Genomic DNA, 13,387 nt, shown 5'->3' on the forward strand with positions numbered 1-13,387 from the left:
TAAATTTGACGAGTGAAAGAAAGTCCTTTGTGGAGAATTCTGTACTTGTTCAGGTACCATTTAGTTAACCAGCATGCCTCTCTGCACCTTCGCCACTGTGGTGGGTGGGGGGCGGGGGGGGGGGGGCAGCAGCACCTCCAGGGATGTTCATTCCCCTGGGGATTGCCTATCTTCTGGCCTGGGCCCTGCAAGTCCAAGGATGGCCAGTAGATGGCAGGAGAGGAGCAGCCAGGGACCGACACTGAGTCCTCCCCACCGTCCCCAGGCCCTGGTCCCCAGGCCCTGGGCCATCGTTCTGCCTTTGCTTAGCAGGCCCTTCGTGCCACAAAGTTCTGAGAGACATTGGTCCATTCCCCCCATCCCCCGCTCCAAAACGGCATTTTCGGTTTTATGAGGCTTTGAGTTGGATTTCTCTACACATCGAGACTCAGGCTTCTCCTCCCTTCCTAGCACGCAAACTCAGAATCTGAGCAGACAGGGAAGCTAGGCTCACCCCGCTCCCACTCCACTGCCCCTCAGTGTCCCCCACTGCCCTGGCTTGAAGGGTCTGTGGGCTTCAGAGCAAGGGATGTGGAAAAGGGCGAAGTACAGTCCACACGGGCCCCCCTCCTGCCCGTGTCTGTTCCGGCTCCTCTTCCTCTTCCCCACATGGCAGGTGGGTCCGGGCAGACCGCCCAGGGGCTCCTGCCCAGCCTGGCTAAAGTGCCCGCATTAGAAACGGCACAGGCGGCTCTGAGGGGATAGAGGCTGACCTCTGTCACCTGCAGCTGGGTGGCCGTGGGCAAGGAACATGAACCCCGCTGTCTACCTGTAAAGGCAGCCTTATAAAATATACGTCTTCTACAAACGTGTTCCGAAGACTGACGGAGAGACCGTGAGTCCCCTCTCCTCTGTCTCTGCCTCCATCGAGCCCGTTCAGATTCTTACCTTTCCGCCTCAGAATGAGCCTCTTATAAGGCCTCTGGTCTCACTCGCCACCCCAGCTCCTTCTCCACTCCGGCCTGAAGAGTCTCGTGAACTCAAGCCTCCAGTAACTCTCGCGTTGAAAGCCCTCCAGCGGCCTCCCCGCGCATCCAGGGTGAAGGCCAGCCTTTCTCTTTGCGTGTAAAGCCCTCAGGACCCGACTCCAGCGATTCTCTGATCACTAACACACACAGTCCCAAACCTCACGTCAGTCTTGCCCGCCGACTGGACGGCCGTGACCCTGGCCCGCACCTGTGGTCTCTGCTCCTGCCGCATCTCTGCCTGGAGCGCCCTCTTGTGCCTTGTCTCTGCGGTGAGCACCTGGCTGTCTTTGACCCTCAAAACGACCTCTGCAGGCAGAACCGACCTCCCCCGACTAGGGCCCCACCACACCCTGTACCCAGGGGTTCGCGGATCAGTTACAGTCTACTCACCTGCTGAGCTGCAAGTGTGTGTGCGTGTGAGTGCGCATGTGTGCACATGCATGTGCGTGTGTATATGTGGGTTCTCCTGGGGGGCCTCTAGCTTCTAACAGGAGATCTCGAAGCATCGACTCCATGACCCAAAAAGTTATTAAGAAGCTATTTTTCTTGAGGCAAACCATAAGAGACTCTTAACTCTAGGGGACAAACTGAGGGTTGCTGGAGGGGAGGTGGAGGGGGGATGGGATCACTGGGGGATGGGCATTAAGGAGGGCACGTGATGTAATGAGCCCTGGGTGTTCTATGCAACTGATGAATCAACGACCTCAACCTCTGAAACTAATAATACACCACATGTTAATTAACTGAATTTAAATAAAAAATTTTTAAAAAGTTGTTTTTCTTGAGCTGGGTACTGGTCATTGAGCTGGACACTCATCCTGCATTTTTCTGGGCGCATAGTACATGTCAATAAAAAGTTTAAGAAAGGTAGCAGGGTGGGCCGGACTTCTGTCATAACATCCCTACTTTGTCACACCCTGTTGACATGTTTCTCCTCTTTTCTTGACCACAAAGGCCTCACCCTCAGGGACAGCGCCATCTTTATACCCTCCAGGCCTGGGGCAGAGCTCCACCCACCCAGCCTGCCCCGCCCGTACTTACTACAGACCAAGGCCACAGCCATCCGCAGGAGCTTGAATTGACACTTCATGCCTGACCAGTTCTAGGGGAAAAGGAGAAAGTGACATTAGTTCCAGATCTGACCACTCCTCTACGGATGTATTTCACTTCAGAAAACCTAACATGGGGCACCTGGGTGGCTCAGTCGGTTAAGCGGTCTGACTCTTGGCTTCGGGGGGCTCAGGTCATGATTTCAATGGTCTTGAGATCAAGCCCCTTGCCGGGGCTCCTGGCTCAGCGGGGGAGTCTGATTGAAGATTCTCTCCCCCTGGGGCACCTGAGTGGCTCAGTCAGTTGGGTGTCTGCCTTCGGCTCAGGTCATGATCCCAAGGTTCTGGGATTGAGCCCCACGTTGGGCTCTCTGATCAGCGGGGAGCCTGCTTCTCCCTCTGCCTCTGCCTGCCGTGCCACCTGCCTGTGCGTTCTCTCTATCAAATAAATTTAAAACATCTTTAAAAAAAATCTTTAGGGGCGCCTGGGTGGCACAGCGGTTAAGCGTCTGCCTTCGGCTCAGGGCGTGATCCCGGCGTTATGGGATCGAGCCCCACATCAGGCTCCTCTGCTATGAGCCTGCTTCTTCCTTTCCCACTCCCCCTGCTTGTGTTCCCTCTCTCGCTGGCTGTCTCTATCTCTGTCAAATAAATAAATAAAATCTTAAAAAAAAAAATCTTTAAAAAGAAAATTCTCTCCCCTGCCCCTCCCCCAACTTGCGCTTGTGCTCTCTTTTTCTCTCGCTCTCTCAAATAAATAAATAAATCTTAAAAAAAAAAAAAAGAGTCTCCATTAAGTCTTGAATGAGGTAGTTGTGAGCAGATCACAGCAGCATGAGATTTCAGACAATGGTGAATTTATTACTGTCATAAAAGCGCTTGAGCTGGAGTAAAGGAGGATGAGAATTCCGATCTAGGGAGACGAGGGCCCTGTCCCCTCCACATGGGCACACGACCCCCGAGAGCTGCAGTGATTGCTGGGGCCCACGTTTGCAGAAGGGATGCAGGGCAGCAAACCAAGCAAAGTCAAAGCAGAACCGTCAGGATGATAAAAGAAATCAAAATCCGGCCTGTGAGCAATGGATGGACAGACGACCCGGGAGTCAAGTTCACTGTTGTCAAGCATCAAATGAGTCACGGTAAGGACAGGGCACATTCAGGGTAACCTGTAAGCGGAAAACTCATAGATGAAAACTTCAGGGGTTTTTTAAAGCACAGGATGTTTCCCTTTCTAATAAGTTGGAATATCCCATCTTGGGGGATAGGGAGTTTCCCATCACCGAGAGGTTTAAACCGGGGATTGACATCACTTGGGGGCGATGCTCTCCAGAATCAGGCACTGGAAAAGGGGGGAGCCAGATGGCCTTGAAACAGATCCCTCTTTCCCCTGAGAATCTCAGAACACTCTGAACCTCCAAAGCAGATAAACAGAGTACAATTATTCACCTTACAAAAGGATTTTTCACTTTACAAAAGTCTTCGCCACAGGGTTCCTTTGAGGGGCTCTCCCGCAGCACATTCAAAGCACCATTCCATTTGTACAGATACACACACACACAGAAACGAGTCTGGAATCTTCCTGGAACACATCAGCCCTAGGGAAGGAAGCAACCGCAGACAGCCAGGGGCTTCTGTTCCCTCCCACCCACCCACTCTGCCTTTGCCGCCTGGCCCAGGCCCAGCAGAGGGCATGTCTCACACTCCTCTGATGTTGGGGGAACACGTGCTCAACGTTACCGGGGCCCTGAGCGCTGGCACATACACTAATGTCTGTGGAAGCTTCGACGGAGCAAGCAAGATGCAGGGCAACTGCCCAAAAGAGGGTACAATCCTGCAGAAGGCGTTCGAAGGCCCGCCCATCGCCTCCCTTTCGCCCAGTATTCGGCAGTGACTGGCAAGCCCGCTTCACAACCGGTGAGGTGGGTGACACGCAGCCCCTTTCGGGCGGGGGGAAGTCTCATCTGTGCTTGCTGACAAGTTCTATGCTCGGAAGCAGATGGCAGGCCACATTGTCGCCTGCTGGTGGCTGCCCACAGGGAAGCCCAGCCAGAAGATAGGGAACAGAACAGGAGTGGGTGCCCTCCACTGGACCTGGTAACCCGATCGAACCCAGCCCTGCCGGCTGATGGTGGGCGGCCCCTCAGCTCCTGCAGGATGAAACCCTAGGGTGGGCGGGTGCTTGGGAGTCACAGCACGGACCATCTCCTGCCAAAGGGCAACACCTGCTGCCCAGCAGCTGATGAAAGGGCCCTCCCACCCCTAGGACACCCCTGGGGCAGCCCTGTGAAGGCGCTCTAACCACTGAAAAATTCTTCCTGCTGCGGTCCGGCCAGGCTTTGCCTCCCTGTCACGTCCACCCATGGATCCTAAGTCTCCCCTCAAAGTGACACCCATGTTCCTAGCAGCATTGTTCACAAAAACCAAAAGGGGCAGAAGCAAACCAGTGTCCGTAGATGGATGAATGGAGATAAAAAGGAATATTATTCACTTTAAAAGGAAGGAAATTCGGACACATTGTAACGAACGAACCTTGAGGACATTATGCTAAGTGAAATAAGCCAGTCCCCAAAGGACAAATACTGTATGAGCCCACTTCTACGAGACACCTAGAGCGGTCGAATTCATAGAGACAGCTGGTAGACGGGGCTTGCCGGGGGCTAGGGGAGGGAGGAATAGGGAGTTGCTTAATAGAGAGCTTCAGTTTTGCAAGATGAAGAGTTCTAGAGATAGATGGCAGTGATGACTGTCCAACAGCGCGAATGTACTCGACACTACTCAGCTGTATACTTAAAAATGGTTAAGATGGTAAATTTCATGCTATGGTATATTTTACCACCATTAAAAACAAACGTGATACAGAATACTTCCAATATTCCTCTTCCTCATAAAAACCCTCTGAATGAACATCTTACTAAAGACACTGTCTCTTTCACTGTGTCCTGAGTGATAATATCAGGCAAAGTCAGTCTAGAATAATGTCCTTCAGCTGAGGTCCATGCCCCCTTCAGGCCCTATCTGGGGCCCGTCTTCAAAAGCACCCTCCGTATCTTTGATCTGGCAAGGCCACTGGTGAGGTGGCTCAGAACTCCTTTTTGGCTAGTGTCTTCGTTTGTAAATCTGGGGTAACGTTAGTGCTATCTCAGGTTGTGAAGGTAAAATGAGTTCATACGTATAAAACACTAAGAACGTTGCCTGGCACGTGGCAAACATCATGGAAGTGTCTGTTATTATCATGGAGACCTGAGGCAAAGACAGTGGGTTTGCCTTGCACAGCACCTTTAAAAACTTCCGAATGACCTTTGACTCGCCGGGGAGCCCCGGCCTCCCCAGGCTCCCCAGGCCAGCCAGTACCCTTTAGAATCACTGCCTGGCCCCTGAAGGCATTGGAATTGGCCAGGTTGATCCAGTCCCATCTCCAACCCTGTACTTAAGGGAAGAAGAAACCCAGAGTCCAGGACGGCTGGTTCAAGGTCATAGTAAGTTAATGTTGAGATGGATAGGGCCCTCAGTCCAGGGCTCTGTCGGCCCCCAGTTCAGAGACGGGGTCATGTTCTGTCTGTCCCTGCGGGCTGCTCCATCTGCCCCCAAAACGTGGGTCAATGACTTGTCTCCCAGCAGCGGAGGGGTTAAACTACAGTCGCCCCTTCTCACCCGCTGCTTCATTTTCCTGACCCATTATTCCCTCCAATAAAACGCACCAGCGCAGTGAAACAACGGGAGAAAGAGAGAGGCTCTCTCCACAGCCAGCACTGCTGGTATAAATGTGGAACTGCATGCGGCCCCAGGGAACACACATCTTTTGCAGACCCTTTTCGTGGGTCTTTCTCTCCCAGAGCTTTGCAGGGTGAGAAAGAACCCACCCTCAGGAAACAAGGGGGTGCCCAGTCCCCTCAGCATCTCAGCATCTTGTTCCCCTGACCAGTTAAGAGCACAGAGGCTGGGGGCGCCTGGGTGGCTCAGTCGGTTAAGCTTCTGCTTTTGGCTCAGGTCATGATCCCAGGGTCCTGGGATAGAGCCCCCCCCCCCCCCCAGCATCATGCTGCTTGCTCAGCAGGAGGCCACTTCTCCCTCTCCCCCTCTCTGTCAAATAAATAAAAACCTTTAAAAAATTAATAATTTAAAAAAAAAAAGAGTGCAGAGGCTGAAACTCAGGCGGGAGCTTGATAGCTTTACATATCCTAGTAGAAACGACTCCCAGAAAACCCAGCACAAGGAAAGGGAGAGCATGACACAGATAAATTAGGGAGCGATTACTTGGCCTATGAAAGGATTTTTATTAATAAAATGAGCCTTACAACATAGAGATCTCGGGTGTCTTTTAGACAACAATCTTTCCTTGTGTTTTGACAATATGGTCCTGTTGCCAAAACTGAGATCTCAAACATGTTTAGGTAAACATCTATCGTACGGAGCAAAGTGTAAGTAAACATCGTGTGTATTTAATAATGGAACTCTGGCCTGTGGGCCCCAGCAAAAAGCAATTAATAAATTATTCAATTATGTGTATCTTTATACTTCTAGCATTTTTTAAAAAGATTTTATTTATTTGAGAGAGAGAGTGAGGTGAGCACGAGCGGGGGCGGAGGGGGGGTCTTGGGCAGAGGGAGGAGAAGCAGACTCTCTGCTGAGCAGGGAACCCAGTGTGGGGCTCGATCCCAGGACCCTGGGATCATGACCCGAGCCACAGACACTTAATTGACTGAGCCACCCAGACGCCCCTACTTCCAGCATTTAAACTAACAAGTCTCGACTGTAGGCCCTCTATACCACCCAGGTTTTTTGTTGAAATATTTTCTTTTTTTTTTTTTTTTTTTTTTAAAGGAAGATTTTTTTTTTTAAAGATTTATTTATTTATTTATTTGACAGAGAGAGACAGCCAGCGAGAGAGGGAACACAAGCAGGGGGAGTGGGAGAGGAAGAAGCAGGCTCCCAGCAGAGGAGCCTGATGTGGGGCTCGATCCCATAACGCGGGGATCACGCCCTGAGCCGAAGGCAGACGCCCAACCGCTGTGCCACCGAGGCGCCCCCTTTTGTTGAAATATTTTCTGAACTTAATCCCTTGATAGAAGCTGTAAGCTTTTTGGAACTCAAAGTGCTTTTGGGGGGTTTTTTCCTTAAGATTTTATTTTTATGTAATCTCTACACCCAACATGGGGCTCGAACTCCCAACCCTGAGATCAAGGGTGGCATGCTCCACGACTGAGCCAGCCAGGCGCCCCGGAACTCAGAATATTTTTAGGAAAAATAAGACATGCTTTCATTTAAGGCGGAATCTCTCCCTTAAACAGTCCTGAGAACAGAAGTGTTCAACATGCTTCTACTTTGTATCTGAAGTAAAAAGGACACATTTCCTCATTGTTCTCTGCAGTGAACAGGCAAACCATGTAAATATAAAAAGTTACATGTAAACACACGCGCACACTCACACATATGCACACATAGGGTACTCCCAGCTGTGTGGTGATTTGCCACATGGAAAGCATTTTCTCATTCATCCTTTTCATGTCTTTCTCACAACTACCTTGTGGAGAAGGGGTTGCAGATGAGGGAGAGGAAACCCTGAGAAGTGAAGGAACTCACGGCTCTTAAGATGGTGACACCAGGACTCAAATCCAGATTTTCTGACCGTCACGCCCTTTCTCCTGTCTGCTCTGACAAAGTGCTTTATTGCACACGCGTGCGCACACACACACGCACACACCCCAAATCTTCATTTGGCAATTGAAAATACTTAGCATATCTATTAGACGGAACCACATGAAACTGCCAATGTTTGACTGCTTCTGGACCGCAGAAATGGCCACCTTACAGGGTGTGTCCTGATGCCATCTCTGAAGTGCTGGGCACTGAGCTAATTTGGGTAAAGGCGGCCTCTGGGTGAAAGGAAACCAATGTTTCTAATGAGAACATAAGGGTTTTTTTCACCATCAAATAAGCACCACACAACTTTCCAGGGAAAGGCTACCAGACGTCACGCTCCAGGGACTGCAAAGCTCCCAGGGGGCCAGAGAAAGACGTGTCCTTCTGGAAGGGCAACGGGCTCTTGGGTGGGACTGCTCATGTCCAGCACCACAGGCCATGGGCTACTTGCCAGAAAGAAGGGTAAATTGGAACAAAATGGCTTTCACCCCTCCCTCCTCAAGCGCCATGCCCCACCTCCTGGTTCTTGGGGTGCTCTGCCCTCATTGCGGGAACTTGTGGGGCCTTGGGGCTGTTTCTCATGTGGCGGGGAAGGGCCGGGAAACAGGGCATCTTTAGGAACTCATGTCTGTTTCTCTTAGTTGTGCTGTTCGACCCCCCCCCACACACATATGTTGGGGGGAAGGGGGGTTTGTTAGCAGTTACGGCCCCTACAGGAAGGAACTGGGGCAGGGGGAGGGGGAGCGGCGGAGGTGGAATTCAGGGAAAACGCTGTGCCTGGGGAAAGCTGTGGCACTGATACAGAATGACCCATTTAGAAGGGCCATGTGAGGCAGCCCCGTGCTGCCAGGTCCCTCAGCAGACTGGCCTTGTGCGTGCGTGCGTGTATGCACGTGTGTGTGTAAGCGCACGTCCGCACTCACACGTCCACACAAGCTTTCCCACACCTGCTGGCTCTCTCCAAGCGCTCGCGTGACGTTGCCAAAATTCAGACAAGTAGCAAGTGCTGTCAGTGTCTGTCTGTCTCTCCCCTCCCCCTTCTTTTCTTTCCCTCTGTCCCTCTCCTGCTCTCTCTCTCTCTCTCTCTCAATGTCCAAAGGGGACTCTGGTGAAAAGAAAAGGGGTGGTGTGTTGAGCCGGGCAGGTGACAGTGGCATTAATGAAGAAGCAACGGGAGAATTTAGGAACTCCAGACTGTTTTAACTGAGCGTTCACACATCCGCCACGTGGGTGAAGAGAGTGACGGAGGAGGGAGGTGAGAACGGGAGGACCCTGGCGGGAAGCTACGCCTTTTCCAGACACTGTTCATTCATTCCTTCCTTCCTTCATTCAAAATTTAGTTGGCGGGAGTGGGGGGAGACCTGGCAGGCTCAGTCAGTGGAGCATGGGACTCTTGATCTCGGGATTGTGAGTTCGAGCCCCATGTGGGGTGTAGACATTGCTTAAAATAAGAAAATTTAGTCAGCACCAGCTACCATTTGTCCAGCCCTGTGCGAGTCCCTGGGGATGAGTAAGACCTAGACCCCGCCCAGAGGCCCCCTCCTTCCACCTGCCTCTAACACAAGGACTTTGGTCCCCTCTGAGACTATCAAACTGATTCTAGTTTCTTGCCTTGAAGACTGTCTGTGAGCCCACCCTGGCCTCTTCTGGAAGAAGTAGGGAGTTAACATTTATATGGCGTGGTGATAGCTTCACTTTACCTCATTTATCACATATCACAGATGTGGAAACTGAGGCATAGCACGGTTAAGTAATTTGCCCAAGGTCCCTCTTCAGGAAGCAGGTAGCCAGGAGTCAGATTTAGGCTGACCGGCTCCAAAGCCCGTGCTTTTAACCATTACCCTAGAATGCCTTTCAGGAAAAGGCAAAGAAGACCATGGGAAAGGAAGAGCAGTGTCCCGCCACTGTGAGAGGCCGGTGTAAGGGAATGACACTTGAATCGTTGTCAGGAGCTAAGGGTTCAAGTCCCGATTTTGCCACCAGTGGTCAAGAATTGTAACATTTTTTAAAGTCTTTTGTTTTTAAAGTAGGCTCCAAGCCCAGCGTGGAGCCCAATGAGGGTCTTGAATTCACTGAGATCAAGACCTGAGCTGAGATCAAGCATTGGATCCTTAGGGTCGCCTGGGTGGCTCAGTCAGCTGTGTGTCTGGCCTTCGGCTCAGGTCATAATCTCAGGGTCCTGGGATCGAGCCCCTGGAATCTGAGCCCCTGGGATCAAGCCCCGAGTCGGGCTGTCTGCTCAGCGGGGAGTCTGCTTCTCCCTCTCCCTCGTCCCTGCTTGTGTTCTCTCTCTCCCTCTCTTAAATAAATAAATAAAATCTTAAAAAAAAAAAAAAAAAAGAGTTGCAGGCATCCCCCCCCCTTTTTTAAAGTAAACTCTAGGCCCAAAGTGGGGCTTGAACACATGACCCCAAGATCAAGAGTCATGTGCTCTACCAACTGAGCCAGTTTCTAAAGTGAACTGGGAAAGGGGCCGACTTAGGGAAATGGGTAATTTCATAACCAAGAAGAAAAAACATGGGGCTCCTGGGTGGCTCAGTCGTTAAGTGTCTGCCTTCGGCTCAGGGCATGATCCCAGAGTTCTGGGATCGAGCCCCACATCAGGCTCCTCCACTATGAGCCTGTTTCTTCCTCTCCCACTCCCCCTGCCTGTGTTCCCTCTCTCGCTGGCTGTCTCTATCTCTGTCAAATAAATAAATAAAATCTTAAAAAAAAAAAAAAGAAGAAAAAACATGAATTGTACATGGAAGGACCCCATTTGAAATAAGCCTGTAGAAAGCGAGGAGCGTCTGTGAACCCTACTATCAACCAGGTCTGCCTGGCAATTCTGGGCCTGAGCTGGGGAGTAGACAAGTACTGACATGCAGAGGGGATGCCAAAATAGACACATTGGGACAGGAGGTGCTCACCATCACGATGTTGGCTAGATGGGCAGAGACGAGCGCATACACCCCTCCAGAGGAGCCCACGACTGGTGCAGTCATGTCAGCCACAGACACTGCCAAGGACCCTGGTACAGAGAGAAATCAGGAATTCAAGGAGGCTAGAATGCACTCCCCGCCTCGCCCCAGGCCCCAGGCCCTCGCCTCTAGCAGCCTTGGGGGTAAGACCCCAGAGCAAAGGCTCCATCTCCTCTTCCCTTCATCCCTGGAGCCCCCCAGAGGCCTAATTCATGGCTGAAAGAACCATTTGATTCAAATTTCTCCTTTTATAGGAGACTCAGTGGAGGGGAGGGATCACCTGCGGGTCAGAGCAGCCTCTGTCTCACGTGGTGCCACCTGTCGGGGTTCTGGGCAATAAGAAATAGTAGCAGAGGGACGCCTGGGTGGCTCAAACGGTTAAACAGCTGCCTTCGGCTCAGGTCATGATCCCGGGGCCTGAGATTGAGCCCGCATCTCCAGCATCGGGGCTCCCTGCCCAGCAGGGAGTCTGCTTCTCCCTCTGCCTCTGCCTCTGCCCCTCCCCCTGCTTGTGCTCTCTCTCAAATAAATAAAAATCTTTAGAAAGAAAGAAAGAAAGAAAGAAAGAAAGAAAGAAAGAAAGAAGCAGAAGCCACGCACGGGCACCACGCATCAGACACTGGCCACGTGCTTTACGTACACCGTCCCCTTTAACCCTTTAAGAAAGGTGACAGTGGCTGCAGAGGTGAGGAAACGGAGCCGAGTCACTCAGTAGGAAGGGCTGGAACCAGGATGTGAGTCCAGCTTTATAGACACAAGACCAGTGCTCTTGGCCTCGACAGCAGCCACTCCCCAAACTGGTACAGAGGTCACCATCCCTCCTCCACCATCGCTCTGTCTGCTCAACTGCATCTAGAAACCTGCTTGGCATCACCTCCAACCTCCCTCCAGCCAAGTGAAATCACAAAAGGCCAACAGGATCTCCAGAGCAGAAGGTGGGGGGTTCTCTGGGGGAAAAAATGTCCTTGAAAAGTCCCAGGGAAGAGAGAGAGATGATGTCATACCCTCTGGGGGAAAGGAAGGGTGTAAACTCTGGGTCTGGGGGATGACAAATTTTTGTGCTGGGAGGGAAGCCGGGCAGAGAGGAGAAGGGAAATGTATTGTTCTGGTCTCATTTAAGTGTGATCAATGCTTTGGCTTCCAGGGAAGGACACAGGAGACTAAAAATAACTGGGAGGTAGAGCCCAGGGCTCAGAGGCTGAGAGGTGGCCGGCCTGGGTGAGTGTGCAGAAACCACCACTGGAAAATGCCCGCAGGCTCGGGAGCCAATTAGCTGCTGCCTGGGCGGAGACAGGAGGGACCTGCGGCCGAAGGCCAAACTGCAGGTTCTGCGGAGGTGGGGGGTCTGCTCCTTAGGCCCAGCCCCAGGAGCCAGAGTGCCTGACATCCCTGAGCATGGAGAACCCCCATAATATGATCCACCCTCTCTCCCCTACCTGCCCCCGGTACTTCTCTCAAGGTGCTGTGGCTCACTGAGAGCCTTCAAGCAAGAGATCCCCACAGCAAATCCTGGGTCTCAAGGGGGATGTGATCTCCCAGGAAAAAGCACTGTCATGAACTGAGAACTCCCAAGTCCTTCTCCCCTCCCAGGGTAACTATAAATCTTTCTTCTCCCCTTTCATGCCTTCCCTCTGGCTTTAATTAGGTATTGATCTATTGTCAGATAACTTTTTTTTTTTTTACTGCCTAGCCAAGGGGTCAGCCATATATAACAGAAAAAAAAAAAAAAAAATCCCAGGATGGCTAAGAGGCAGTCAGTGGGATCTGCACGACAAAGGATTCCCACGCTCTCCTGGCGGCCCGCACAGCAAGGAAGGCTGCATTGCAGGGCTGCAGAGGGCTGCCTGCCCAAACAGCTCATTAATTACCGCGTGGACAGAGGAAGCCCCAGCCTCCCTGGGCTGGCCTCTTTCCTCTCGCGAGTCCCACCAAACCGCCCAGCTTCTGCTCCCTCGGTCTCCCCAGTGTGGTGCGATCCACCAGGGGAAGGGAGGCAGTAGGGAAGCCAGCACGGCCCAGGGTCCAGCCTCCCCACACTGACCCTTCTCTCACCCTACCCATGGATAGAAGTCCCAACCCCAGGGTCAGGGGTCAGTTTGGGATTGTGACAGGAGTCTGGAATGGGGGCGTGGCTGGCAAGTCGTGTGACCTTGGGCACAGCCCCCAAATTCTTTGGGCTTTAGCTTTCACATCTGTGAAATAAAGAGGTCTAAGGCTTTCCAATTTCTGAGCTGTGAAACCGTCTTTTCAAAGGAAACTTTACCCACACCCCTACCCCATGAAGCAGAGCACAGGGAGACTATGGCTGAATGGGGATGGGGTCTGGGGAGTCAAATTTGCCACCCATGGGAGGGGACCTCAAGAGTTCCTTCAACAACCCGAATCTTGGCCTGAGGTCCAGGATCCAAGGTTTAGATCCTGATTCTAGAATCCTAAAGGGAACAGTCTGGACTCACCGGTCATTCCTCAAGTGGCTGCAGATTAGCCCTGGACTAGAGGGAGTGGGAGAGGTCAAATACAAGCATGGGCATGTGTGCCTATCAACAGACTAATAAAGGCCACCCCAGGCGCAGGAAGCCTGGGCCAAGCAGGATTCTTGACAAGCTCTTTGGAACCTAACCTAACAGCTGACAGTTCCATAAGGCCGGTATGAATTCCCCAGAGGTCATGGGGACAGAGGACAGGGACTGAATGGCAAGCTGGAGGGACACACACATGTCTGCACAGCAGC

At 51.9% G+C, this 13,387-nt stretch overlaps 1 protein-coding gene across 2 annotated transcripts in view; it reads right to left on the bottom strand.

Annotated features, from left to right (window-relative positions):
- RHBDL3 (rhomboid like 3) overlaps positions 1-13,387 on the bottom strand; it is a 49,918-nt gene that overhangs the window by 6,674 nt on the left and 29,857 nt on the right. For both annotated transcript variants that reach the window (XM_026517638.4, XM_026517637.4), the window contains 2 exons: positions 10,606-10,706; positions 2,049-2,109 (listed from right to left, as the gene is read on the bottom strand). In XM_026517638.4, the coding sequence (XP_026373423.1) occupies positions 2,049-2,109; positions 10,606-10,706 (162 nt within the window). The remainder of the gene's footprint in view (positions 1-2,048; positions 2,110-10,605; positions 10,707-13,387) is intronic.

The sequence above is a fragment of the Ursus arctos genome, unplaced genomic scaffold, assembly GCF_023065955.2.
Source record: "Ursus arctos isolate Adak ecotype North America unplaced genomic scaffold, UrsArc2.0 scaffold_24, whole genome shotgun sequence".
Taxonomy (NCBI): domain Eukaryota; kingdom Metazoa; phylum Chordata; class Mammalia; order Carnivora; family Ursidae; genus Ursus; species Ursus arctos.